The sequence below is a fragment of the Ochotona princeps genome, chromosome 20, assembly GCF_030435755.1.
Source record: "Ochotona princeps isolate mOchPri1 chromosome 20, mOchPri1.hap1, whole genome shotgun sequence".
NCBI lineage: Eukaryota > Metazoa > Chordata > Mammalia > Lagomorpha > Ochotonidae > Ochotona > Ochotona princeps.
Genome location: NC_080851.1, coordinates 29,747,204 through 29,773,886, shown reverse-complemented (window position 1 = coordinate 29,773,886; position 26,683 = coordinate 29,747,204). Strand labels below are relative to the sequence as shown.

The 26,683-nt window shown below is 46.2% G+C and overlaps 1 protein-coding gene across 2 annotated transcripts in view; it reads right to left on the bottom strand.

Moving 5' to 3' along the window:
* IGF2BP3 (insulin like growth factor 2 mRNA binding protein 3) overlaps window positions 1-26,683 on the bottom strand; it is a 107,284-nt gene that overhangs the window by 46,152 nt on the left and 34,449 nt on the right. For both annotated transcript variants that reach the window (XM_004582444.2, XM_058678198.1), the window contains exon 3: window positions 10,414-10,462. In XM_004582444.2, coding sequence (XP_004582501.1) covers window positions 10,414-10,462 — 49 coding nt within the window. The remainder of the gene's footprint in view (window positions 1-10,413; window positions 10,463-26,683) is intronic.

Genomic DNA, 26,683 nt, shown 5'->3' with positions numbered 1-26,683 from the left:
AAAGATTAACCATTATTAGAAATCATAACACAAAGGGCCTGAACTTTGTGAAAGTTAAAATAAGTGCCAAATGAACATTAAAAACAAAACAAACAAAAAAGATTGCCTTAAAGATCATTTTCCAGGCACGGCGTGGTAGCCTAGTGGCTAAAGTCCTCGCCTTGAAAGCGCCAGGATCCTATGTGGACACTGGTTCTAATCCCGGCTGCTCCACTTCCCATCCAGCTCCCTGCTTGTGGTCTGGGAAAGCAGTGGAGGACGGCCCAAAGCCTTGGAACCCTGCACCTGTGTGGGAGACCTGGAGGAAGTTCCTGGCTCCTGGCTTTGGATCGGCGCAGACTGGCTGTTGTGGTCACTTGGGGAGTGAATCATCAGACATTAAGATCTTCCTCTCGGTCTATCCTCCTCTCTGTATATCTGACTTTGCAATAAATAAATTTTTTAAAAACTAAAAAATTAAAAAGATCATTTTTCCAAACACCCATTTCTGCTTGCTGAGGGGCCAGCACAGTCTACACCAAGACTGCCATTTGTCTACATACACAAAATGCTATTTAAAACAACGGACCCCCCAAAAACCCTTCAGTAATTGTTTTTTGCATCATTAAAACCCAACAGCAGCAACAAATTTACATTCTGTTTTTTTATGCCTACCCTGCCCAAGGGATCCTCTATATGCAGAATTCCAGAGAACTGTTCTAAAAATAACAGCAGTAACCAACTACAAAGACACAAAGCTCCCACCCGTGCCACACTCCAAGACAGGATTCTGAGCAGCAGGCACTTTTTGGGGATTTCTGAAAGGGGAAGACACGGCTTCTGTCCCCAGAACTTAAGAAGTCGTGTGTCTTTGAGGGGGGTGGGGCGGAGCAGGCACATCGGGAAGCAACTGAAGTCACAGGTGCCAGAGCTACCAGAGGACCACCCATGGGGGAAGAACGGGGGGGGGGGGGGGCCCTCACCAGGTGTGGCAAGAAACAAGGGCTCAGGCCCAGTACAGTAGTCTTTCGCGTAAAATTCTCGCCTTGCGCATGCTAGGATCCCACATGGGCTCGCCTTGCACATGCCAGGATCCCATATGGGCGCCAGTTCTAATCCCAGTGGCCTCACTTCCCATCTAGCTCCCTGCTTGTGGCCTGGGAAAGCAGTCAAGCATGGCCCAAAGCCTTGGGATCCTGCACCCACGTGGGAGACCCGGAGGAGTCTCCTGGCTTCGGGTTGGCTCAGCTCTAGCCGTCGCACTCACTTGGGGAGTGAACCATCGTATGGAAGATCTTCCTCTCCGTCTCTCTCTCTGTATATCCTCCTTTCCAATAAAAAAATAAATAAATCTTAAAAAAAAAATAATGCATGCCTCCCACCCCACTTCCCAATCCTGTCAAACAAACGGGAGGGCTACAGAATGAAAGCAGAAGAGAGTGGTGCTGACCTCTGAACCTGGGTATATGAGGTCACACTAGGTAGGCCTGAGGATGGCCACAAACATGGGTGCACAAAGTCATTTGCCCTAAGGAGGGTATCTTCATGCTCAATCAGCACAATTCAGGTGACACACAGAGAACAGGCTTGCAGATATGTGATTTGGGGGCGGGTGTTGTGGTGACAGGCGGCTGCTCCACTTCCCATCCAACTTCCTGCTGATGCAGTTGGGAAACCAGCACATGGAGACCTGGCTCCTGGCTGCAGCATGCCCCAGCTGTTGTGGCCACCTGGGGCATGGACCCATGGATGCAAGTTCTCTGTCTCACTTTTCTGTCATTTTTCCTTTCAAATAAATAAAAAATGAGCATTCATTTACAGAAATCCTCACAATTCCCTGCCCAATAATGAACCTCACGCACGTGTACCTAGATAAGCCTCAAACATGTATCTAGACGAGTCAGTCCAAATCCCAAAGGCACAGGAGTGAAGGAAAAGGGGAGGGAGAATTACAAATGTGACATTAAACATAAAATAAATTAAAAAATAGATAAATCACCAATAGCCCCCCCCCCCCATTACGTCTATCTGCCAGAATAAGCAATGAAATTATTTCAATCTCCCTCTTGCTCACACATCGTGTGCAAGGGTTGGGGTTGTGGACACATCCACTAAATTAGACCCAGAGATCATCCAGCAAGACAAGCACAGAAGTCTTTGTTCGGGCTGACCAGCAAGCTCTACTCTCAATTCAACTAGTGTTTACTGAGCACCTTGCTTTGCTGACCAGGCAGGAACTAAAGCCGGAGAAAGCCTGAGAAGACAGTACTGCACAGACAATGGAAATTTGGGAAAGAACACAGTACATGATGATGCAAAGTGAGGGTCTGCCCCATGACTCATCGAGCCAGGCCCTCCAACACAGCTTCTAGAAAGGAAGGTGGGGACCCAGCAGAGTAGCCTAGTGGCTAAATTCCTCACTTTGCATGCACTGGGATCCCATATGAACACTGGTTTGTATCCCGGCTGCTCCACTTCCCATCCAGCTCCCTGCTTGTGGCCTGGGAAAGCAGACGAGGAAAGCCCAAAGCCTTGGGACCCTGCACCCATGTGGGAGACCTGGAGGAAGCTCCTGGCTCCTGGCTCCTGGCTTCAGATCAGCTCAGCTCCAGCCTTGTGGCCACTTGGGGAGTGAATAAGTGAATGAACATCTTCCATTTTGTCTCCTCTCTGTAGAGCTGACTGTTCAATAAAAATAAATAAATCTTAAAAAAAAAATAAAGAAAAGAAGGTGGCAGCTGGACAGGCAGGGAGCCCAGGGGTTAGGACACATCTCTGAATCCCCGCCTCCAGCTCCAGCCCAGTCCCAGGACAGCAGCTCATTCCCCGCCCCGCCCCACATTAAACTACAAAAATGCAAAAGCAGAATCCAGGGTGATGCTCACACATAGTACTCACATCACAGAGACATAAGAGGAGCTGTGGCAGGGACCTGGAGGGAAAGCCAAGCAGGAGCACAGGTGCTGTTAAGAGAGGCCAAGGGTTCAGTGCCAAGAGGGGCTGGTTCCTGTGTTCCGAGGAGCTGGGCTGCCTCCTGAATTAGGCCAATTCTAGTCCTCAGGGCAAGAACCATCTAAGGCAACTTCTTACCCAAACAGACTTATCTATTCTTACTAATTAAAAAGGCAGAGTGACCCAGAGGGACAGACCCAGGGAAGACCCAGGGAACGCTATCCTCCATCGGTTCTCTCCCCAGATGCCCAATGGATCAGAGCTAGCTAGACCAGGCCAAAGCTGAGTCCAGAAGCGGATCAGGTTCTCCCACACTGTGTGGCAGGTGCCTGAGCCCTCACCAAGAACCGAGCGGACATCAACGTCATGCTCTCACACATCCAAACTGGCAGCCAGAGCAACAGCATTCCTCTGTAAGCCACCCAAGCTCAGGTGTTCTTTTACAGCACAGAGGACGTGTGCTGAAGCTCATGATACCAGCCTCTCCGGATTTAAGAAAAAAAAAATGAGGGGCTGGCAAAAGAACACAACAGGCTAATCATCTGCCTTGTAGTGCCAGCATCCCATATGGTCGCCAGTTCATGTCCCCACTGCTCCACTTCTGATCCAGGTCCCTGTTTATGAACCTGGGAAAGCAGCAAAGGAAAGCCCAAGGCCTTAGGATCCTGTACCCTGGTCAGAGACCTGGAAGCAGCTCCTGGCTCTTGCTTTCAGATCAGTTCAGCTCCTGTCACTGTGAACTATTAGGAAGTGAACCAACAGATGCAAAATCTTCTGTCTCTTCTTTTCTCCCTGTAAAAGCTGCCTTTCAAATGAAAAACATAAATCTTAAAAAATTTTTCAGGGCCCGACGTGGTAGCTTTGCGGCTAAATCCTTGCCTTGTAACCACTGGGATCCCATATGGGTGCCTGTTCATGTCTCAGCTGCTCAACTTTCCATCCAGCTCCCTGCTGTGGTCTGGACAAGCAGTGTAGGATGGCTCAAGTCCTTGGGACCCTGCACCCACGTGGGAGACCCGGCAGAGGCCCCTGGCTTCAGATTGGCTCAGCTCCAGCCGTTGTGGCCACTTGAGGAATGAACCAGAAGATGGGAGACCCCCACACACACTTCTCCTTTCTCTTTAAACTCTGCTTTTCAAATAAAAACAGGTTTCAAAAAAAATTCTTCCTACAGATTTCAAAGGTACTTCAAGCTCACAAAATAGCACTGGAAAGATCTTTAAAGAGTAAAAACTGCTATAACTTTGTTCTAAAGAAAAAACACAACAAAACAACATTTTACACAGCAATTCCCACTGTGTTCCTTGGGTCTGCCATTGTGGTATCCTGGGTACTTGCGTTCCACATTGAGACACAACTGGAGGTGCCCAGGAATGGCCCAGGGACACCTTGGTTGTGGAGGGACCCTCGCTACTCCACGGTTTTGCCCAGGAGACAGTTTCACCTCCTGCAATTCCCACCTGACAACACAACTACAAGGAACAGATGTTTCGCTGTAGAAAGCTCTGCAGAGCTTCTTCCTAGGATGCTCATCTTCCCACTCAAGCAAACCCAGGCGAAGCCAGACCTCCAGGGGGCAGCACCAACACTAAAGACACTTCAAAAAAAAAAAGACAAAAACAAAAACAAAAAACCAAAACAAAACAAAAAAAACACTTCTGGATTTTCTACAGACTCTGGTTTTGCACATGAGCTTCCCTTAAGTACTTTCCACATACTCTGAACTTTGCCTTGGACAACACAGTCACTGCAGTCACAGGTAGTGCCCCGACCAAGCTCTGTCTCACGCCAGCATACTAAAAGGTAGTTCAGACAGGTCCCCAGACTGTCAACTCCACAAACACCGTTCTACTTTCCACACGGATGCCATCATGGCAACCTTATAAGCAAGCTCTCCACTCTGCAGCCACATCATGCACATGGTTAAAGGGCCTTAGCTTCACAGTCTAATACACACACTGTATTAGAAACTGTTCTTTTGGAGAGTTAACAGTTATCACACGTTTTTGCCTTCCACCAACAGGAAAGCACTGTACAGGGGCCAACGTTGTGGCACAATGGGTTAAGTAGCCACTTACAACAACAGCAGCCTCTGGTTCAATTCCTGGCTACTTGGTTTCCAGTTCATCTCCCTGCTAATCCTCCTGGGAAGATGGCAAATTATAGCTCAAGTACTTGGATCCCTTTCACCTTTGTGGGAGATCTGCATGGAGTTCCTGACTTCTACCCAGACCTGCCCCAGCCACCACAGCCATTCAGAGAGTGAAATAACAGATGTTGTCCTCTGTTTCAATCCTCCCACCATCCTGCCCACTATGCCTTTCAACTAAGTCTTTGTAAGTAAATGAGCACTGCACAAACTTATAAAACAAAGCCCACTTGAGAAATTCAGTAAGGTTAAAAAAAAAAAAAAAAAAAAACATAGGGCCTAGCGGCATGGCCTAACGGCTAAAGTCCTCACCTTGAACGCACCAGGATCCCATATGGGCGCCGGTTCTAATCCCGGCAGCTCCACTTCCCATCTAGCTCCCTGCTTGTGGCCTGGGAAAGCAGTTGAGGACGGCCCAATGCTTTGGGACCCTGCACCCGCGCGTGGGAGACCTGGAAGAGGTTCCTGGTTCCTGGCTTCAGATCGGCGCGCACCAGCCCGTTGCGGCTCACTTGGGGAGTGAAACATCGGATGGAAGAGCTTCCTCTCTGTCTCTCCTCCTCTCTGTATATCCAGCTTTCCAATAATAATAAAATCTTAAAAAAAAAAAAAAAATCATCCAAGCAGCTCAGGGCTCACCCAAGGAGCAACCCTCTCAAGTCCTCATGGTGGCAGCGGCCTTAGGCCTGTGTCTGCAAAAAAGCCCTTCCAGCTCTGCTGACACCAGATCTGCTCATCCAAGACTGCAGCCAGGGAGGTGGGTACCAAACAACCGTCTCCGCCTTCCCTCCGGTCTGCAGACCTGGGGGAAAGCCAGTCTGCTTCCTTCTCCAGCAGCGGGACCTTCCAAGAGTTGGCTTCCTCCTGTCTCCAACCCCACAAATGTTTCAGGACTGGAGTTTTGAACCAGGGCAGCATCTGGAAGTGTTTCATCACTGTCCACAAGGGAACCTCTGCCTGACAACCACAACACGCCACACATACTGCTGGGGCCATCCTGGGGGAAGCCCCTGCTCACCTGGGGCGGAGTGTGGTAACTCTAAGCATGAAGCTGAGACAGCAGTGTGCACCTCACAGGCCAGTCCCGGTCTCACACATCACCATCCCATCGTCACTGCACAGAGGTCATGGGAGCTCCAATTTGGTCCCTTTTGCCACTCCCCCTTGTCCCTATCCAGCAGGGGGACACCAGCCCTCCCTGCTCAAGAGACCAGAGCCTCAGCTACTCAGCACTGAGCTTCCAGCATCTGACAATCTCCACCTCTTCTGATCTCCTGGCCCCCAGAGCCATGCCAGGTCCCTGTAGTCACCACCCTTGGGTTCCCTTCCTCAGCACTCCGGCGCGTATGCTTCTCCATAAGGAAACAACCTGATGAGGGGGTGGTGTAGCGGCACAGCATACCAAGTCCCCACCTGTGGTGCTGGCATCCTATATGGGTACTGGTTCCAGTCCCAACTCTTCCACTTCTGACCCAGCTTTCTGTTAATTACCTGGGGAAGCAGCAGAGTTTGGCCCCAGTGCTTGGGTCTCTGTGCCCACTTAAGAGAACCAGAGGAAGCTCTGGGTTCCTGGCACTGGGGAGTGAGCCAGCACATAGAAAGACTGTCCTCCTCTGTGACTTGGTCTTTAAATAAAGAACAAGTAACAACAACAAACAAGGTGAAGCAGCAGGAGGAAAAGGAGGGGAAGGAAGAAAAGGAAGGGGAGGAGGAGACAGAAGAGATGGAAGAGCAGGAAGAGGAGGAGAAGGAAGGGAAGAAGAAACTGCCTACTCAAAGACCTAGAGGCTTACGTGGTCACCGCTCCAACTGACTGGGATGAGACACGCACTGGAACTTAAAGTTGAAAGACACCCAGTGTGTTCTGTGCATTTATATATAGCAAGTACTGCCATAAGGGCTGCAGCATGCACAACCCTAGCTGGTGCTTAAAGCATCCCAATGAAGTTATCTACCAAATAACTCATGTCAGAGATGAGGAAAATGGGGAAGGGCGCTTTGGTACAGCAGATAAGGATGCTACTTGCAAGACCAGTATTCCCTATGGGCACTAGTTCAAGTCCCAGCTACTCCACTTCCAATCCAGCTCCCTGCTAATGCACCTGGGAAAGTCCCCCTTGCGCCCCTGCACCCATGTGGGAAACCCAGAGGAAACTCCAGACTCCTGTCTTCAGCCTAGCTTAGTGGATCAAACCTGTGTGCTTCTCTTTGTCTCTCAAATAAACAGAAAGTAGTTGTGTTGGTACAGAATTCCAAATCTGATCCCAAAGTCAGCCATGAAGCTTTCCCTCAGGACCCCAGCACCCTCTCAGGGCTGTTCTTACTGTTGATAAACAACCTTCCACAGGCATGAGCTCACTTTTCTGTTACCCTCGTGTCCTGCTCTGTGACCAGTTCCCTTCACACTATCTGTGCTGCCGCCTGCTAAGTCAAACAGCACCCTCCGTCTCAGCAACATGCCTCATTCTGGACCTAACTGCTCCACCGCAGCCTTCCCAAGCCCGGCCCAACATCTCCTGCATTGCTGAGAAACTCCACAGTAGATGGAAACAGAATCTGGATGAATCCTACTGTAGACAAGGACACTTCAGCTGGGGAGCTTGTTGAGCGGCCCAGTGTAGTTCTGCCACTGCAGAGACCCTGAGACAAGTCAGCAGATTCAACCTCTAATCCTCCCATTGGAGTAAAACCTGTGACTCGAGTGCAGTCACCAGGGGCTGGTCACCAAAAAGCTCTGGCACAAGCAGAACAGCAGCAACACACAGTATGTATCAACCAAGACCCAAAGTGCTCCTCCCAAACAGAAATCATGGTCAACGTTCAAGAACACACCCAGGAGCTCCCCCAACTCTTACCAGACCCTTGATAAGCAAGTCTGAGTTGGTTGCTGTATCAAACAAAGATTTTTTACAGGGGGTCAAAGTCTGGTCCCAAGGTGTACAATTCAGCCTGTCTTCTTGCCACAACTTTTTTATCCTGGGTGTCAATACCCACTGGTTTGAAAATGGAGAAAGTGTCACCAAGTTGGTGTTACCACAAAAACCATGGGGAGAGTCAAACGAAACATGAAAGTTGAGAAAAAGTTAGATATGACTAAGTCTTTTTTACTGGTCACATTGGATTTTACTAAGAATGAGGTCAAATGCAATGAAACAACTGTGTAACAGACCACATTCCAAGAGATGCTCTGAAGAAATTGTAAGGAAACTTCAAGAGTGGGCATTTGGCCCCATGGTTAAGAGGCACCTGCATCCACAGCATGGTGTCTGTGTTCAAGTCCCGGCCCTACAACCAACTCCAGCATCCTGCTCATTGGGATCCTGGGAGGTAATGGCGATAGTTCCATGACCAGATTCTAGTCCCCCACAGGGGAGATCAGAATTGCCTTCTCGGCTCCCAGCCTTGACCTCAGCAGAGGCCTTGATGCTGTGAGCATTTGAGAAGCAAACTAGCAGACGGGGGCTCCATCTTTTAAACAGGTTTTGGCTTGTGTCATCCACTGGTTCACCCCCCACACGGCCCTATTGGCCAGGGCTCAGTCAGCAACCCCATCCAAGTCTCCCATGTGGGTGCAGCGGCCCAAGCCCTTGGGTCACCTTGTAGTACTCTTCTAGGCAAGTTGGCAGAGAGCTGGCTCAGAAGTGGAGGAGCCAGAATTTGAACTGGTGCCCATAAGGGATGACAGCACTAAAAGTGGTGGCTTAACCTACTTCATCACTAAGCCAGCTCCTCAAATAAATGTTTAAAAGTTAAAATAAGTTAAAGAAAATTCTACCACTAACCTGTAACAAACACACTAACACTATAAGTTTGCTTACTTAAAATTGGTTGCTACTATTTGACTTTTTTTTTGCTGAAAACTGTATTAGGCTAGATTTAATTCCTGTACAGAATATTAGCACTGTTTATCAATTAATAGTTAACAGATCAACTTTTGAAACAGAAGTTTAGCAAAACACAAGCCTCATCAAGTCAACAGTGTTCATTTCAAAATAACAAGCTCAGGTGGCTGGCCCTGTCATGCACCCAAGGCCTGGGACATCGAGCATCCCCCAGTATGCCAACTGTGCCCCAACTGTTCCATTTCCTACCCAGCTCTCTGTTAATGCCCTGGAAAAGGCAGTAGAGGGCTGGTCCACATATATGGGCCCCTGATATCAATGCGGGAAACTCAGAAGATGATCTTGACTTTAGATCAGTCTAACCATTGCAATCATTTGAGAAATGAACCAGTGGATGAAAAATCTGACCCTCCTTCTCTCACTGCAAATCTTTCAAATAAACAAAGCTTAAAAACAAACCAGGAATATCAGTATGGCAACACCTGACTTGAGAACCCACTTTGCAAGCTATTGAATTCACTAAGCCAAATGTTCACCTAAAACAGGAAAATGTGCAAAGTTTAATCCTGTAAGCCACTACTTCCATCCACCAAGCACATTTTAATATATAATAAGAAAAACAGCGAGCACATCCCAAAGACACAGTTCCTTCCGGAAAATGGTAAATGCAACCGCACTGCTCTGCAGGTAAGAGCTGAGTCCAACATGCCGCACACAAACCACCTGTCACCACCATTCCAGGGACCATGAGCAACAAGGCTGGAGGCCAACACTTCCCAAAGCAGGATCCCTTCAACCTAGAAACCACACTCTCTGTGTGGACAGAGCATCTTTCAAGACCTCCTCAAATGCCCTTTCAGAAGGCTAACCTGAAACTTCTACACCAGAAACACACCAATGGTGATGCTGACACACTGCCTCCTGCAGGCCAGGCCTGGAGAATGTTCTGGTTCCATTACCTGAACTGTCCCTGTCTTTCTCTTCCACCACAGAGGGAGCCTCATTGCCCTACTGTGCAAACTGCTTACTCACACTACACTTCTGCTTTACACACAAACACTCCAGTGCTTCCCCCCCAATCCCTGCCTGAGCCAACTAGACACAGAGTCACCGTGTAAAAACAGGGAAAAAAAACGTCAAAGCAGAGGCAGAAGTGTTTGTGTTTTAAACAATTGGCCAGAAAATTTCATATTTATGCGGAATTGGCAAACTCACCAGAAAGGACTCAGCTCGAGGCTGGCTCAGGATGGGGCTGGAGCGAGTAAGATCACCCAGTGATTTAAGAATCTCTCCCAGCTTTTCAGTGTTTCAAGAGCAGGGTTTTAGGAGGATATACTGTTCCCTTACCAAGAAAATCCCAAAGCAGACACAGGTATGAGAGGGATTTCGTGTTGTAGCACTCCCAGGAGGTGATGCAAGGAGGAAAATCTTGCACAATGTCACAGCAACAGGTTTAGCTAAGTAGTTAAGTTTAAAGTCAAAAATTCTTACCTCCCACTGTAAGTGAGGCGGGATATTTCGTATCTGAAGTTTCCGAATCCTGCAGAAGAATCAGAATTAGTTTTTAAGGGAAAAACACACACACATACACACACACACACACACGCATAACACAGTCAATGCCAACATGGAAAATTAGAGATTACTTGCAATACTAACTTTACATTTATTACAAACCAACATATCATAACAAAAGAATACAGCAGGGCCCAGTGTGCAGTAGGCTAGTGGCTAAAGACCTTGCCTTGCATACGCCAGGATACGATACAGGCGCCACTTCATGTCCCGGCTGTTCCACTTCTTCCAACTCCCCGTTTGTGGCCTGGGAAAGCAGTGCAGGATGGCCCAAAGCCTTGGGACCCTGCACCCACATGGAAGACCCGGAAAAAGCTCCTGGCTCCTGGCTTCAGATCAGCTCAGCTCCAGATATTGTGGCTACATGGGGAGTGAATTAGCATAACAAAGATTTTTCTCTCTGTATCTCCTTTTCTCTGGATATTGGCATTTCTAATTAAGAAAATAATCTTTAAAAAAATACAGCCCATGAAGAAAAAAGAAAATCATTAGATGCACACTGAGACTGTTTGAAGATCTGACATGATTGGATTGTCATGACACATTTTAAATGCCACTTAAACTACCAGACAGAATGTTTGAAAGCCGTATCTGATGACTGTATTTGAAGTTCAGATCCCTGTGCCTCAAATGAAATGGTCCAGGACACAAATACCACCTTGGTCCAGATGTTCTCTGAGATCACAGCCAAGGGATCCACAGAGGGAATTCTGGTCAGTACTAGTTGGGATCAGAGTAAGGAATATCCCTAGTGTTTTACTGCCTCCGACGTGAAACTTAACACTTTCTTCAATGTTGTCAGTCAACCACAGACAGAACCTCTAACTGACGTCAATATAAATCACTTTGCATGGCACACTACATGGCTGCTGAACTTCAAATCCCATCTCCACTCATTACTGTGAGTCTGCTGTGTGGCTAGCACTTGCTAGAAGCACACGTGGGTTTAGAAATTTTTTCAACTGTATTTCAAAATAACTCGTTTCTGTTATAATCCTCTGCATTTTAGGCATCTTAAAATAACCTTTAAAAAAAAAAAAGGTTCGATGGGTTTCAAACTGACAAAGAAAACACCACACAGAAAACAGTGTGGAACAGCGAGTTTCAGCTCTGACCAGCAACACCAGCATCCTCACTGCAGTGTCAGTCTGAGCCCTGGCCACTGTGCTTCTGACCAAAGCAGCAGTTTATGTCCCAAGGACTTGGGCCCCTGACATCCATGTGGGAGACCTGCATGGCATCCCCGGTTCTTGGTTTTGGCCTGGCCCGAACCAAGTTGCAGGCTTTTTGGAGAAGTGAACCCGTAGGTGGAAGATTTCTGATTCTGTTGTTCCTATTCCTGCTGCTCTCTACCTTATAAATGAATAAATCCTTTTGAAACGTACATATGAATATACACTTGATACTTCAAAAACTTCATGGAAAATAGGCTAGTTCTCCACCTGCAGCACTAGCATCCTATACGGGTGTTAGTTCGTACCCTGGCTGCTCCACTTCCCATCCAGCTCCCTGCTTGTGGCCTGGGAAAGCAGTGGAGGATGGCCCAAAGCCTTGGGACCCTGCACCTCCATGGGAGACACAGAAGAAGCGCCTGGCTTCAGATCGGCTCAGCCTTGGCCATTGCAGCCATTTGTGGAGTGAACCAGTGGATGGAAAAATCTCTCACTGCCTATCTCTCTACATTTGCTTTATAAATTAAATTTAAAAAAAAGATAAATCTTTAAAAAAATGGAAATCACCCATTAGCTTTTTCACAGCACATGTTTTCCATGAACCTTCTGAACACCCCTGAGATACGCAAGGGGAGGGAGAGGCACAATACTGTACATTAATTAGGCGAGGCTCAACCAAGATGCGCAGCCCAGTTATTCACATCAAAAACCCAGCCACCTACCAGCAACAGTAAACCAGCAATGAAGCTTGACATCAAGAGGACAACTCAATCACTTGACTTTTATACTAGAACAGCATGACTCTCTTTCCAGGCAACAGAGAATAACCCTGAAATCCTACAGCAAAAGACCCGCTCAGAATTAGGCTTACAATCCATTTTTGCTCTTTATTTCCCCCCACCCCCAAAAAAGAGAACAAATGACACAGCTGTCAAGTCTCCTACATTCACCAAGCAGACTGTGTGTTTGTAATCACAAGAGAAGGAAAGGGACAAATGCTTTTATATTTTTATGACAATAAAATAAAGCATGATCACCAGAGACACACACCAAAGAGATGGTGAGATATAATCGATTTAACAGGGAAAACTTGTGGGCCCAACACAATGACTCAATTGGCTAATCCTCCCCTTGAAAACACTAGGGTTCCTTATCAGTACCGGTTCGTGTCCCTGCTGCTCCACATCCCATCCAGCTCCCTGCTTGTGGCCTGGGAAAGCAGTGGAGGATGGCCCAAAGCCTTGGGACCCTGCACCCTTGGGCAGACCTGGCTTCCTTGGATCAGCTCAGGTTCATCATTGTGGTGATTCGCAGAGAGAGCCAGCAGATGGAAAAGCTTTCTTTCTGTCTCCCTTTCTATAAATCTTCCTTTCCAATAAGTTTTTTAAAAAGAGGAGAAACTTGTAATCATCCCCTTCTTAAAACTGATAGATCAAATGTTAGTTTGGGATGCATTTAAAAATAACTCATGGGGGTTGGCACAGTGGTATAGTAGGCTAAGTCTACCTGCGGCACTGACATCCCATATAGGCACTGCATTTGGATCCCAGCAACTCCACTTCTGGTCCTGCTGGCAGGTCCATAACATCTCCCCATCTGTCCTCTCTGTACCTGCCTTTCAAATGAGATCAATAACGGGAACAAAAAACAAAGGCCTGGCACAGTAGCTCAGTGACTAAAGTCCTTGCTTTGCATGTGCTGGGATCCCACATGGGCGCTGGTTCATATCTGGGAAAGCAATCAAGGATGGCCCAAAGCCGTGGGACCCTGCACCTGCATGGGAGAGCGGAAGTGACTCCTGGCTTTGAATCGGTTCATCTCGGGTTGTTGCAGCCATTTGGAGAGTGAGTCCGTAGATGCAAGATCTTTCTCTTTGTTGTTCCTTCTCTCTGTAAATTTGACTTTTCAATAAAAAATATAAATATATATATATTTAAAAAATCTACCCATCGGCAAGCACTAATCAGTTTTAATTAAGCACCTGACATGGTATGGCTCGGCACCACAGGGTTCAATCCCAAGATTTACCCTCACTGGATGGTTTCCCAAAACTGCACAGGTAAATTCACACCTGAAATCTTAAGACAATTAGCAAGTTGCTATTCACATTACAAGAATGAATATCCATTTCACAGAACTCCCAAAATACTCTTCAATATTCTCTTTTGGATAGGAAAAGTCATCCCATGCATGTTTTCTCATGGACTTTCGACACCCATTCGTTTATCAGAAGTTATCTGAGTCACTGTTTCCCTTAAATGGCTTTCCAGTTTCCCCTATCTGATTCTCTCAAGTTTCATTCCAGACAAACATCAGAATCACATTCAGTAAAGTGTTCTGACATCTAGATTGGCTCTTTCCTATCTACTCAGTAACTAATCTAACTAATCTTAAACTTTTATGCAGTGTCATGTCACCTGCTGACACTGTGTTCAATCTTATCAGCACTAGAGCCACAAGGCTCAGCACAAGGAACCTAAAGCATGAACCATAATCGCACAACACAGAAACACAAACTAATCCACCCACTCCACTGGATGTATCAATTAAAACCCTATTACCTATGGGCTGGCCAAGCAGGTTAAGCCACGGCTTACAATGCCATCATCCCACAGTGGGGTGCCAGTTTGAGCCCCAGCTGCTACTTCCAATGAAGTTTCCTCCTAATGCACCTAGGAAAACAGTGGAAGATGTCCCAAGTACTTGAGTCCCTGCCACCTACAAGGCTGGAGTTCCTCGCCTCTGGCTTCAACCCAACCCAGCTCCAGTAGCTGCAATCATTTAGGAAATGGGGGAAAAAAAAAAGAAAGTCACACATGTAGCAACTTATGCTTTCTCTCATTTTCTGCCTTCCCAACAAAATAAATCTTGAAGCCAACACTGGGATAGAAGTTGTGACTCATCCAGTTAGGCTGTCACCTGCAATGCTGGCATCCCCTGAGAGCACTGGCTCAGACCCTGCTGTTCCACCTCCAATGCAGCGCCCTACCAATGCTCCTGAGAAGGCAGAGGATAACCTCAACATCCACCCCTGGGACCCAGATGTAGTAGGTAGCTGTTAACTTCAGTATCGTCCAGCCCCTGCTGTGGCAGTGATTTGGGGAGTACACCAGCCAATGTCTAACTCTCTTTCAAATAAGCAAATGCTTTTAAAAAGAAACCAGCATTAGCTGCTTCCATCTAAGCTTTTAGCATTTCATCTTTGGGTTTGATTCTAAATCCTTCAGAGTCAAGGAGACAGGGCATTCATGGACTTAGCATTTAAAGTAGCAGGGCTGACACTGTAGTGCAAAGGGTTATAGTGCTGTGAGGCCAGCATTCATGCAGGTGGTGACCCAGCTCTCTGTGATGTGTCTGGGAAAGCAGCAGAAGGTGGCCAGAGTGTCTGGGCCCCTTCCACTCAACTCTGGTAATCTGAGGGCGTTCCAAGCTCCTGGCTTCAGTCGGTAGTTACTGTCACTTGGGGATTGAACCAACAGCTGGAAAAATCTCACTCCCTCCTGTCACTGCCATTCAAACACCTGAATGAATGAATGAGAAAACAGAGAAAGAGTGCAAATCTGTATCCCACATTAGAGTGCCCAGGTTCAACACCCTGGCTTCAGTGCCCAATTCTAGTTTCGCACCAATGTGGACCCTGGGAGGCAGCAGGAATGGTTCAACTCTCTATGCAGTTTTGGGAACTTGACTGATCAATCTCCCCAATTCTCCCACTACCTATCAACAGAAGAAAACAAGAGACTGCCTACTGTGCTTACTAGTCACCATTAAAATCGCATAGTTATTTATCAAAAGCAGGCGTCACTGCAAGATAGAGGACTCATGTAACTCCAGAAAGCATCTTCTAGAGCCTTACTATTTGATACAACTGGGTGAAGCTGATTCTACTGAAATGTTTAAAGTGACACCTAAGTAAAAACACCCCAAAAATAAGCCTCCATCAGCCACTGCCAGCTTCAAATACCATGTCTGGTCATCTGAGCTTGTCTTTTCTGCACCCAGATCTGTGGCAAGTCCCACACATACATTATACTGAACACAACCACAACACAACATTGCCACTCCTAAAAGTTATCAGGTAGGTATCCACACTGTCCTAATTACTATCTTCGTACAGTTTGCTTGCATCAAAATCCCAATGAAAGTTCATTTATGTAGATCAGTGCTGAGTCTCATAGATGTACTTAATACAAAAATGACCCCATTTTGTTTCCTTGCCCTGTGCCTGGCAGCTGTCATAAATCCTGTACAATGACTATTTGTGTCATTACATTGGATATCTAGTGATCAACACTCTTTATATTAGAGAATAAAGCATAATTACAATAAGACCCTTGGAGCCGACTACATGCTCTTCCTCTACTCCCATTCCCACTCAGAAAGTAATTATCAAGGATCAATTTTTTTAAAAAAGAATAACTTATTTAAAAGACAGTTATACAGACAGTGAGAGATAGGAGGCAAGATTTTCCACAGGCAGCGTCTCAGAATCAGTGAAAACACAACAGAAAATGCTCCACAATGGGGATCTTGGGATGACATTGGGTGGCAGTTCCCCATCCCCCGGGGAACCTGGCATTTGGAAAGCTGGGCGTGGTTTCTCCTCTTGTATCCCCCTCTCCCCCATATACAGGAAGGAAAAAAAATCATCAATAAAAAAATAAATTAAATACTTATTTTTATTGAAGGTCATATTTAGAAGAGGAGACAGAAAAATCTTCCATCCACTGGTTCACTCCAAGTGGCTGCAACAGTCAGAAACGAATTGGTCCACAGCCAGGAGCCAGGAGCTTCTTCTGGGTCTCCCACATGGGTGCAGGGTTCCAAGGCTTTGGGTCATCCTCCACTGTTTTCCCAAGCCATAAGTGGGAAGCTGGACGGGAAGTGGAGCAGCCAGGATACAACCTGCCATCCATATGGAATCCTGGCACATGTAAGGTGAGGATTTAGCCACTAAGTTTTTATGTCAGGCTCACAACACTGACATTTTAAACATCAGTTTCGGGGCAGGTATCAGTTCAGATACTCTGCTTCTGAACCAGCTTCCTGCAAAGGCTCCTGGGAAGGCCATGGATGACAACTGCAGTCGCTGGATTCTGTCTCCTACACGGGAGACGCGATGGTGCTCCTGGCTCTGGTTTCAGCCTGTTCCAAGCCCTGGTTCTTGAGGCCATGTGGGCAATGAACCAGTGGAGTCAAGGCCTGTGTCTCGTCCTCTTTGTTATTCTACCTTTGAAACAAAGGAAATTCTCAGAGAAAAAAAATTCCATGTTTTTAAATTTTAGGTACAGTGACAAAGAGAGAGCATGTCTATCTGCTGGATAATCTCCAGAATGCCCACCATAGCCAAACGTAGCCCATAGCAAGCATCCCATGAGATGGGAACACAGCACAGGTCTCTCCTGTGGGTGGCAGAAACTCATGTATGTGAGTTATTGCCAGCTGCCTCCCAGGGTCCGGAATGTACACAAGCAAGAAGCAGAAATCAGAAGTGAAACTAAAACTTAAATTCAGGCACTCCACTAAAGGATGTCAGTATTCCAAACGAGTTCTAAATTGCTGTGCTAAACACCTATCATGCAGCATCTACCCTTTTAATTCATTATATTCAGCCTCATTTCATCTACAGTTCAACCATACCAATACAGTAAACCATACAGTTTAATCATACCAAATAACTTCAGAAAACAGTAAATCCCAAAGACTAAAAGATACCCTGAACTTCAGCAAAGTCTGACTTTACCCCTGATCTTTAAAAAGAAACAATAATCACTACTTCAATACCATAACTCAAACCTGGGATTAAGTGAGGGGCAGATGTTGTAGCATAGCATATGTCATCTGGGGCACCTGCCTCCATAGCAAGTGTTCGATTGGCAGGTCTGAGTCCCAGCCATGCCACTTGCTGCTAGTGCAAGTCAAAAGGCAGCAGATGATGGTTCTGGGGGGCAATCCCCACCATGCACATGGCAGACACAGATGGCATTCTAGGCTCCTGGTTTAGTCTGGCCCAGGCCAGCTTGCAGGCATGTGAAGAGTGAACGAACCAGTAGATGGGAAACTAATTTCCTTCTGTGTCTGTCCCACTTTCAAATAAATAACTTTAAAAAGATATTTATTTATTTATTCACTTATTTTTTATATTGGAAAGACAGACTTATTAAGAAAAGGAGAAAGTTCTTCCATCTGCTGATTCACTCTCCAAATGGCTACAATGACCAGAGCTCAGCTGATCCAAAGCCAGGAGGTTAATCTGGGTCTCCTAAACAGGTGCAAGAGCCCAAGGTTTTGGGTCATCATCTGCTGCTTTCCCAGGCCACAAGCAGGGAGCTGGATGGGAAGTGGAGTAGCCAGGACATGAACCGTTGCCAGACAGACTGACAGTGCTTGGAGGTGAAAGATTAGCCAGCTGAACCACTGCACCAGCCCCCAACTAAATAAACTTTAAAAAAAAAAATGTTTAAAAGTAGATGTTCTCATTCCAGGAAAGGAAGATGAAACTTCAGCTACTTCCTCCCCAGACCACACATCTATCACACACCCACACCTTAGCTCCCTACGAAACCTGTCACTTCAAGTCCCAGTGCAAGCCACAATCCGCACTTGACCTGCAACCTTCTACGCACACAGCTGCTGATCCTGAAAGTAAGCTTCATCTTCCTTGTTACCCCTTTTCCTCCTACAAACCAAGCCCGACTTCTAAGATGCTTCTCTCTGCCTCACTTGCATGTGCCAAGGACCAGGACACAAGGTTCATGTCCAGACAGGCCATTTTCAAACAAAGTGAAAGCTGGGTACACTCAGAGCCCAGAGTGAGACCTCTCCTCCAGTAAGCCACTTGGTGGTGCTGTGTAATGACTGCAGTCACGGGAGCTGTGTGGAATTAACTGCTGGAAGAGGCGCGCCTGTCCAGCCTGGCTATGAAAAATTCAGTAGTTACACTGTAATTCAACTTCGCTTGCAAAATTCAGCCTTTTAAAAACCCTTGATTCTCCAGCAGGGCACACACACCTGGGGAAATCACCAGTCCCACATCCCAAGTCCTCTGTGTCAACTTCGCTTCACCAAGCCTTGTAACTCGAGGAGTCTCTTTCTTCTTCTGGTCCTTCCCCTTCCCCTAGGTAACATTGTTACACGCTGTGAGACTTAGCTGTAAATTTGTAAACAGGGAAAACCAGGAAGAACTAGGGGTCCAGATAAAAGGAATTCAACAGATTACAAGAAGAAAAATCTCATGGGTGACACTAAACCGTGAAAGAGTATTTAATGAGGACACAGGTTCAATAATACTATGCACTGAAATTCTATAAACACATTTCAAAAATAGAACATAGAAAATAATCTCCTTTAAAATGTTGTATCACAATAAAAAGATATCCCCATGCAGGAGAGGTGGAGTAAGGTATTCTCTCTCTCTCTCTCTCTCACACACACACACACCCTAACATCAACAGAATCAAGGAAGAAAAATATCACTAAAACACTGAGTATGATGAGCTAGGCTTGGTAGAATCACATGCAACTTTCAGTATGAGTCTTTTGAGTTATAAAATAAACTTCAGTGATAAGGAAAGGAAAGGATAATTACGCCCAGCACGTAGCATCGTAACAGCAGAATCATCATTTCAGGAGACATCAATTCAGCTCCAATTAGCTCTCACACACACTGCCTTTTCTCCACCCTACTCCAAAGAAATGAGTTGGAGAGAGGACAGTACACATTTTTTGGTCAGTCTTAACAGTGTTAGTGAAAACAGAAAGGAAGGACTAATCCAATAGGCAGACACGGAAGCCCGCCCACCTGACTGACGGGGGCAGCGGTGCTCTGAAGCAAAATATACACAGATTCCTGAGAAGCTCATGGAAATGCAATTCAAAGAGACGCTAGTTTGGGGATACGAGTCATGAAATTCACACATTAACTTTTTATATATTTTTTTAAAGAATTTTTTATTTTTACTGCAAAGTCAGATATACAGAGAGAAAGAGACACAGAGAGGAAGATTTTCCATCCGATGACTCATTCCCTCCAAGAGACTGCGACAGCCAGAGCTGAGCTGATCTGAAGTCAGGAGCCAGGAGCTCGTCTGGATCTCCCCTGTGGGTGCAGGGTGCTAAGGCTTTGGGCCGTCCTCAACTGCTTTCCCCGGTCATAAGCAGGGAGCTGGATGGAAGCGGGGCTGCTGGGATTAGAACCAGCACCCGTATGGGATCCCGTTGCGTTCAAGGCGAGGACGTTAGCCACTAGGCCATCGTGCTGGGCCCCTAGTTTTTATTTTAATGTTATGTACATAGCTGAGAGGGATGCATGCCCATGTGAGCCTTCAATTAGGGTGGAGCGGGTCAGGTATGGAGGAAAGCGGGTGGGACAAATGTTTCAGTTTTTTTTTTTCCTCCCATGTCCAAAGAGGAGATGGTTATTTGATGAGACCCTAGAGAGCCCACCCCCATCTATTACCTTTAAAAAAAATATTTATCTGAAAGGCATAGTTAGAGATCAATGTTTCACTGGCTGGTTCACATCCCAAATGGCCACAACAGCCAAGGCTGTGCCAGGCAGAGGCCCGGAGTCTGAACTTCATCCAGGTCTCCCATTTGACAGGCAAGGGCCCAAACACATGGGCGTTCTTCCACTGATTTCTCAGGTGCATTACCGGAAACTGGAGCAAAATGAAGAAGCCTGGACTCAAACAAATGCCCATAAGGGATGCTAGTATTGCAGGCAGCAGCTTATTCCTCTATGCCACAACACTGATCCCAGTTTTTTCATAATATACACTTTTCCTGGACTCTAACGATTCCCCATGTTTGGGTGGCACAGCAACATCATGGGTAAACCTATGACCTGCAATGCCAGCATCCTATGGGCACCGGTTGGACACTTCAGATCCAGCTCCCTGCTAATGACCTGGGAAAGCAAGCAAAGATGACCCAAGTGTCTGGGCCCCTGCACCCATATGGGGGAAGCTCCAGGCTGCAGTTTGGCCTAGCCCTAGTTATTGCAGCCACTTGAGGAAAGAATGAAACAGCAGACACAAGATTCTTTCTCTAATCCTGTCTTTCAAATAAACACATCTTTAGGGGTCCAACACCTTGCATGTGCCAGAATCCTACATGGGCATTGGTTTATGCCCGTGTGGCCCGCTTCCCATCCAGCTCCCTGCTTGTGGCCCGAGAAAGCAGTCAAGGACAGCCCAATGCATTGGGACCCTGCACCCACATGGGAGACCCGGAAGAAGTTCCTGGCTCCTGGCTTCGGATCTGCTCAGCTCTGGCCGTTGGAGTCACTTGGGGAGTGAATCATCGGACAGAAGATCTTCCTCTCTGTCTCTCCTACTCTCTGTGTACCCAACTTTCCACTAAAAATAAATCTTTACAACACACACATCTTTAAACAACTCAAATACATGTTTAAAAGAACACCGTCTTCTCATTCCCATCACTCTGCCTCTCAGATAGGTAAACAAATCACTAAGTCGTCAATATGGAGCAAAGCTTCTTAAACACCACAGTTTTAGGCGGCAATCGTAGGCGATTCTTCCTCATTCTCCCCCTCCCTCCCCCTTCCCCTGTATCCCTCCATGGAACCACCACCTATGTTTTAGTCCCCTACATAGAACACAGAGGGATTTTATCTTCTGAAGTTGCATACCTTCTCTTCATCTATACAGGACACAGTCCAAAGGCCCTAAGTGTGTGGACAGAACACTGAGGCTGGGGTAGGCAGAGGCTGAGCCAGGCTGTGCGTTCTGCCACCACCGTGTGGATCCCAGAGGCACACACCGCCAGAGCTCACACCTTCCCTTGGCATGTAGGCAGGGCAAGCAGACACTCTGAAAGCCATGAATTCGGTGAACAGGGCACAAGCTGAGCCCTGACCCACCAACAATGTCTGCAGTCCTCACACTAAGATTTTATCAGAAAACATGCCTTTAGGTGAAAAACAAATCACCACCAGTACTTTAGCCATGGAAACACACACAACTAAGCATCAGAGAGTTGCTATTTAAATAAAAGGCCTGCTGCCTGGATGACTCACAAGTGTAGCTCTTCCAAAAGCCTAGCATTATTAATAAACACAGCCAACTGCACATATCTTCCTTGGAAATTAGGACAGTAACAGGAGGATTAAGGAACTGGAGACAGAACCTCTACTATGCTTGAGTCATACTGAAAATTAATCACCCCCATATTTTTCTGCATTTAAAACTGATTTTAGAAATACCATTGCATTTCTTCCCAGCAAGATTCAACATGTTTTAATTATTTTAAAAGCTGTACATCTAAAACTGCTATCTAGGTATAAAATATAAATTGTTAGAACGATTTAAAACATGCAGAATTTGGGGTAGCACTGTAGTATATGAGGTAAAGCGACCACATGTGGTGCCGACATCCCACACGGGCGCAGGTTTGAGTCCCAAATACCCAGTTTTCATCCAGCTCATTACTAACATACTGGAAAAGCAGCAGCAGACCGCCCAGTCCCAGCTACTGTGACCATTTGGGAAGTGAGTCAGCAGATGGAAGCTCTCTGGCCAACGAGGCCTTTCAAGTACATAAGTGTTTAACAAAAATGCAAATTTCCTCAATTATACATGTTGAAAGATTAATACTCAGACATATTGGATTATTTTAATTCTAAATCTAGATTTAGGCTAAACTAAATCTTATTTCAACAGGAAACCTAGAAAATAATCCAGAAACAATTTTTTAATGGAATTGTATCTTTCATGTAAAAGCCACAGCACTAACGTAAACCATGTGCAGGAACAAGTGTTTTCAGAGAAGTCCCAGCACCGCCATGTCTAGAATGCAGGGGCCGCTTCCACACTGCGGACGCCACAGCACTGCTGGGTAGGGATGGTCCTTACACACGGCAGTTCTTCGTTGCCTTTTTTTAAAAATAGTATTTACTTACCTATTTTCAAGGTAGAATTACAGAAAGACAGAAGTGAGAGGAGGAGGAACAGGGGATAAGAGGAAAAATCTCCCATTCGGTAATTCACTCCCTACATGGTTAAACACGGAGACTGGGCAAGCAGCCTAGAAGTCCATCTGAGTAGGTCCAGCTGGCAGCAGGGGCCCATGTGCTGGGGCCACTCTGTTGCACTCAAGTGTGTCAGCAGGAATTTGGACCAGTGGTAGAGCAGCTGGAATTCAAACTTGCACCCTTATGTGACAATGGCATCACCAGTGGCAGCTGAACCCACAACACCACAACACCAACCTGTAGATTTGGGTTTTTTTAGTGCAACAGCTGCAGCCGAACTTCATCAAGCTACACCATCTCATCACCCCTGAACTCTGCAAAATTCTCACTACACTCTGCAGGTTTCCGAGGAACAGCTACGTACTCCGCATGCTTTATGTTTATAATTTTAATGTATTGTATAATCAAGCAAAATAAAATAAGCAAATAATTGTAATGGTTCACACAATAAAACCATTTGAAAATTCTGAGTTTCGGGCCCAGCATGGTAGCCTAGTGGCTAAAGTCCTCGCCTTTCATGTGTCGGCATCCCATATGAGCTCTGGTTCTAACCCTGGTGGTCCCACTTCCCATCCAGCTCCCTACTTGAGGCCTGGGAAAGCAGTTGAGGAAGGCCCAAAGCCTTGGGACCCTGCAACCATGTGGGAGACCCGGGAGATGCTCCTGGCTCTGGTTTCTGATCCGCTCAGCTCCGGTCGTCGTAGCTATTTGGGGAGTGAACCAGTGGACAGAGGATCTTTCTGTTTTTCTCTCTCTCTAGATATGACTTTCCAATACAAATAAATAAATCTTAAAAAAAAAAAAAAGGAAGAAAGAAAATCCTGAGTTTCACGCAACCGAGGAACTCTTCCACATCAAGAAAGCAAAGGTGGTAGACAGGCTGGGTCCAAAAGGCCCTGCTTGGCACTGCCTGCTAAGCAACTAAGACCTTTCCCTTCTTCCAAGATACAATCATTCCAGACTTTGTAGCTAACACTTCTTCCAGCAGACACCATGATACAAATGCAAGGCTACCTTATGAGGCCCTGACAACAGCAAAATATTCCTGCTTAATAAGTTCTTCTGCCTTTTACTGAGGTCAAACAAGTATGTTTATAATGCTAACCCACGGAAAAACAGACACATACACGCACAAAATCCTCACAGAAAACATGCCAAACTTAAATGCAACATACAAACTCATCTGTATCAGTATTTTCCCAAAGTTGGACTTATCCACACTTATCATTATATGTTCAACAAAAATCAAAGGAAAACATTAAAATTAAGTCCAATTCCGATGTGCAACTATACAAAGAAAATCATCATCTCTGAAGGCAATCAAGTTTCTAGACCTGTGACATCCTCTGAGGACAGACACACACAAGGAAGACACCAGGAGGGTAGAACACCGTGGCTCAGCTACGTGGTTCCCAATGAACCGCCTGGAACCTGGAAGAACCAAGGGTATGGGTCCCTGCCCACACATGGAGACCCAGATGGACCTCCGGGCTCTGGGCTTCAATCTCGCTCAGCACTGGCTGCTGTGGGCATTTGTGAAGTGAATGAGAGAATGGATGATCTGTTATCAGTCTCCACCTTTCAAGTAAAATTAACTCTTTCATTTTTTGTAAATGTAAAAAGACACCACAAGGACACTTTCAGTAAAAACACTGACTCTGGAAAACTTTCCAAAATGAACACTTAAGGTTTTTCTTTTTAAAAACCAAACAATAGAGCCCGGCGGCATGGTCTAGAGGCTAAAGTCCTCGCCTTGAAAGCCCCAGGATCCCACATGGGCACCGGTTCTAATCCCAGCAGCTCCACTTCCCATCCAGCTCCCTGCTTGTGGCCTGGGAAAGTAGTCGAGGACTGCCCAGAGCATTGGGACACTGCACCCGCATGGGAGACCCAGAAGAGGTTCCAGGTTCCCGGCATCGGATCGGCGCGCATCGGCCCGTTGTGGCTCACTTGGGGAGTCAATAATCGGACGGAAGATCTTCCTCTCTGTCTCTCCTCCTCTGCGTATATCTGGCTGTAATAAAATGAATAAATCTTTAAAAAAAAATAAATAAAAAAATAAAAACCAAACAATAATTCTAATAAGAAAAGACAGGAACACAGGCATTTTAAAACAAAATGAAAAGCTTAACACATACCAACCAAACACAATGTAGGAAATTTATCTATACCCAAATTCAAACAAACTGCAAAAATTCCAATTAATCAAGTAAGAAAAAATTGGGACACTTGTATTAATAAAATAATGTTTTGGGAGATAATGCTTTTTTTTTAAAGATTTCTTTATTTTTATTGGAAAGGCAGATCAGATTTGCAGAGAGGAGAGACAGAAAAGATCTTCTATCCAGTGGTTCACATCACAGATGGGCACAACAGCCAGGGCTGAGCTAAGATGATCCAAAGCCAGGAGTCATGAGTTTCTTCTGAGTCTCTCACATGGGTGAAGAAGCCCGATGACTTGGCACATCTTCTGCCACCACTTTCCCAGGCACACTAGCAGAGAGCTGGATGGGAAGTGGAGCAGCCAGGACTTGAATGGGTTTCCATGAGATGCCAGCACAGAAGCCAAAAGTTTAACCTATTAAACCACAGCTCTGCCCCCAGCTGGTGAATCCTGAAGCTGGGTGCACAAGGATTTATTATAATACCACCTCCAATATTGCACTTTTGGAAACTTTACCTGTTCTTCTTTTAGAAGTTTAAGTTGGCACAGATGTTGTGACACAATAAAATAGGTGCCATGTGCCAGGCCAGCATTTCATACTGGAGGTCTTACAGCTCTGCTTTCAATCCATATTCCTGCTAAGGCTCATGGGAAAGTATTAGATGGCCGAAGTGCTTGGATCCCCATCACCCATACAGGAGAAACTGACGAACCTCCAGGCTTCAGCCTGGACCAGCTCCGCATGTTGTGGCCATCTGGCTGAACCAGCAGATGAAAGATTCAACTCTCTCCTCTTCCCCACCACTGTCTTTCACATACTTTTTTTTGTATTTATTTTTATTGCATAGTCAGATATACAGAGAGGAGAGAGAGAAGATCATCTTTCATCTAATGATTCATTCCCCAAGTGGCTGCAATGGCCAGAGCTAAGCCAATTCGAAGCCAGAAGCCAGGAGACTCCTCTGGGTCGCCCACGTGGGTGCAGGGTCCCAAAGCTTTGGGACATCCTCAACTGCTTTCCCAGGACACAAGCAGGGAGCTGGATGAGAAGCAGGGTTGCCAGGATTAGAACTGGCGCCCAAATGGGATTCTGACGTGTTCAAGATGAGGACTTTAGCCACTAGGCTACCATGCTGGGCCCTCACATACTACTTTTTAAAATATTTTTAAGGGGCTAGCGTTGTGGCATTCAACTTAACCCTCCACCTGCAGTGCTGGCATCCCATGTAGGTGCCAGTTTATGTCCTGGCTGCTCCATTTTCAATCCAGCTCCCTGCTTGTGGACTGGGAAAGCACTGGAGGATAGCTCAAGTCCATGAACACCTGCATCCACGTGGGGGACCTAGAGGAAGCTCTTGGCTCCTGGTTTCAGATTGGCTCAGCTCCAGCTGTGTGTTCATTTGGGAGTGGGCCAGTGAATGGAAGACTGTGTGTGTGTGTGTGTGTGTGTGTGTGTGTCCCCTTCTCTGTATAAATCTGCCTTCCAAACAAAAATAAAATACATCTTTAAAAAATACTATTTTCCCAAATGGCAAACTGTTAAAATCAAGTGGATGTGCTAATTCTTGCAGTGTTTATTTTTTTTTAAAGATCTATTTACTTTTATTGAAAATGCAGAGTTACAGAGAGAAGGAGAGACAGAAAGATCTTCTATCCACTGGCCCACACCCCAAGAGCCAAGCCAAAATGATCCGAAGCCAGGAGTTTCTTCTGGGTCTCTCAGACAAGGGCAGCGTCCCAAAGTCATTCTGCACTGCTTGCCCAGGCCAAAAGCACGGAGCTGAATGGTTAAGTGGAGTGGCTGGGACATGAACCAGTGCCCGCATGGGATCCTTGTGTATGCAAGGTGAAGATTCA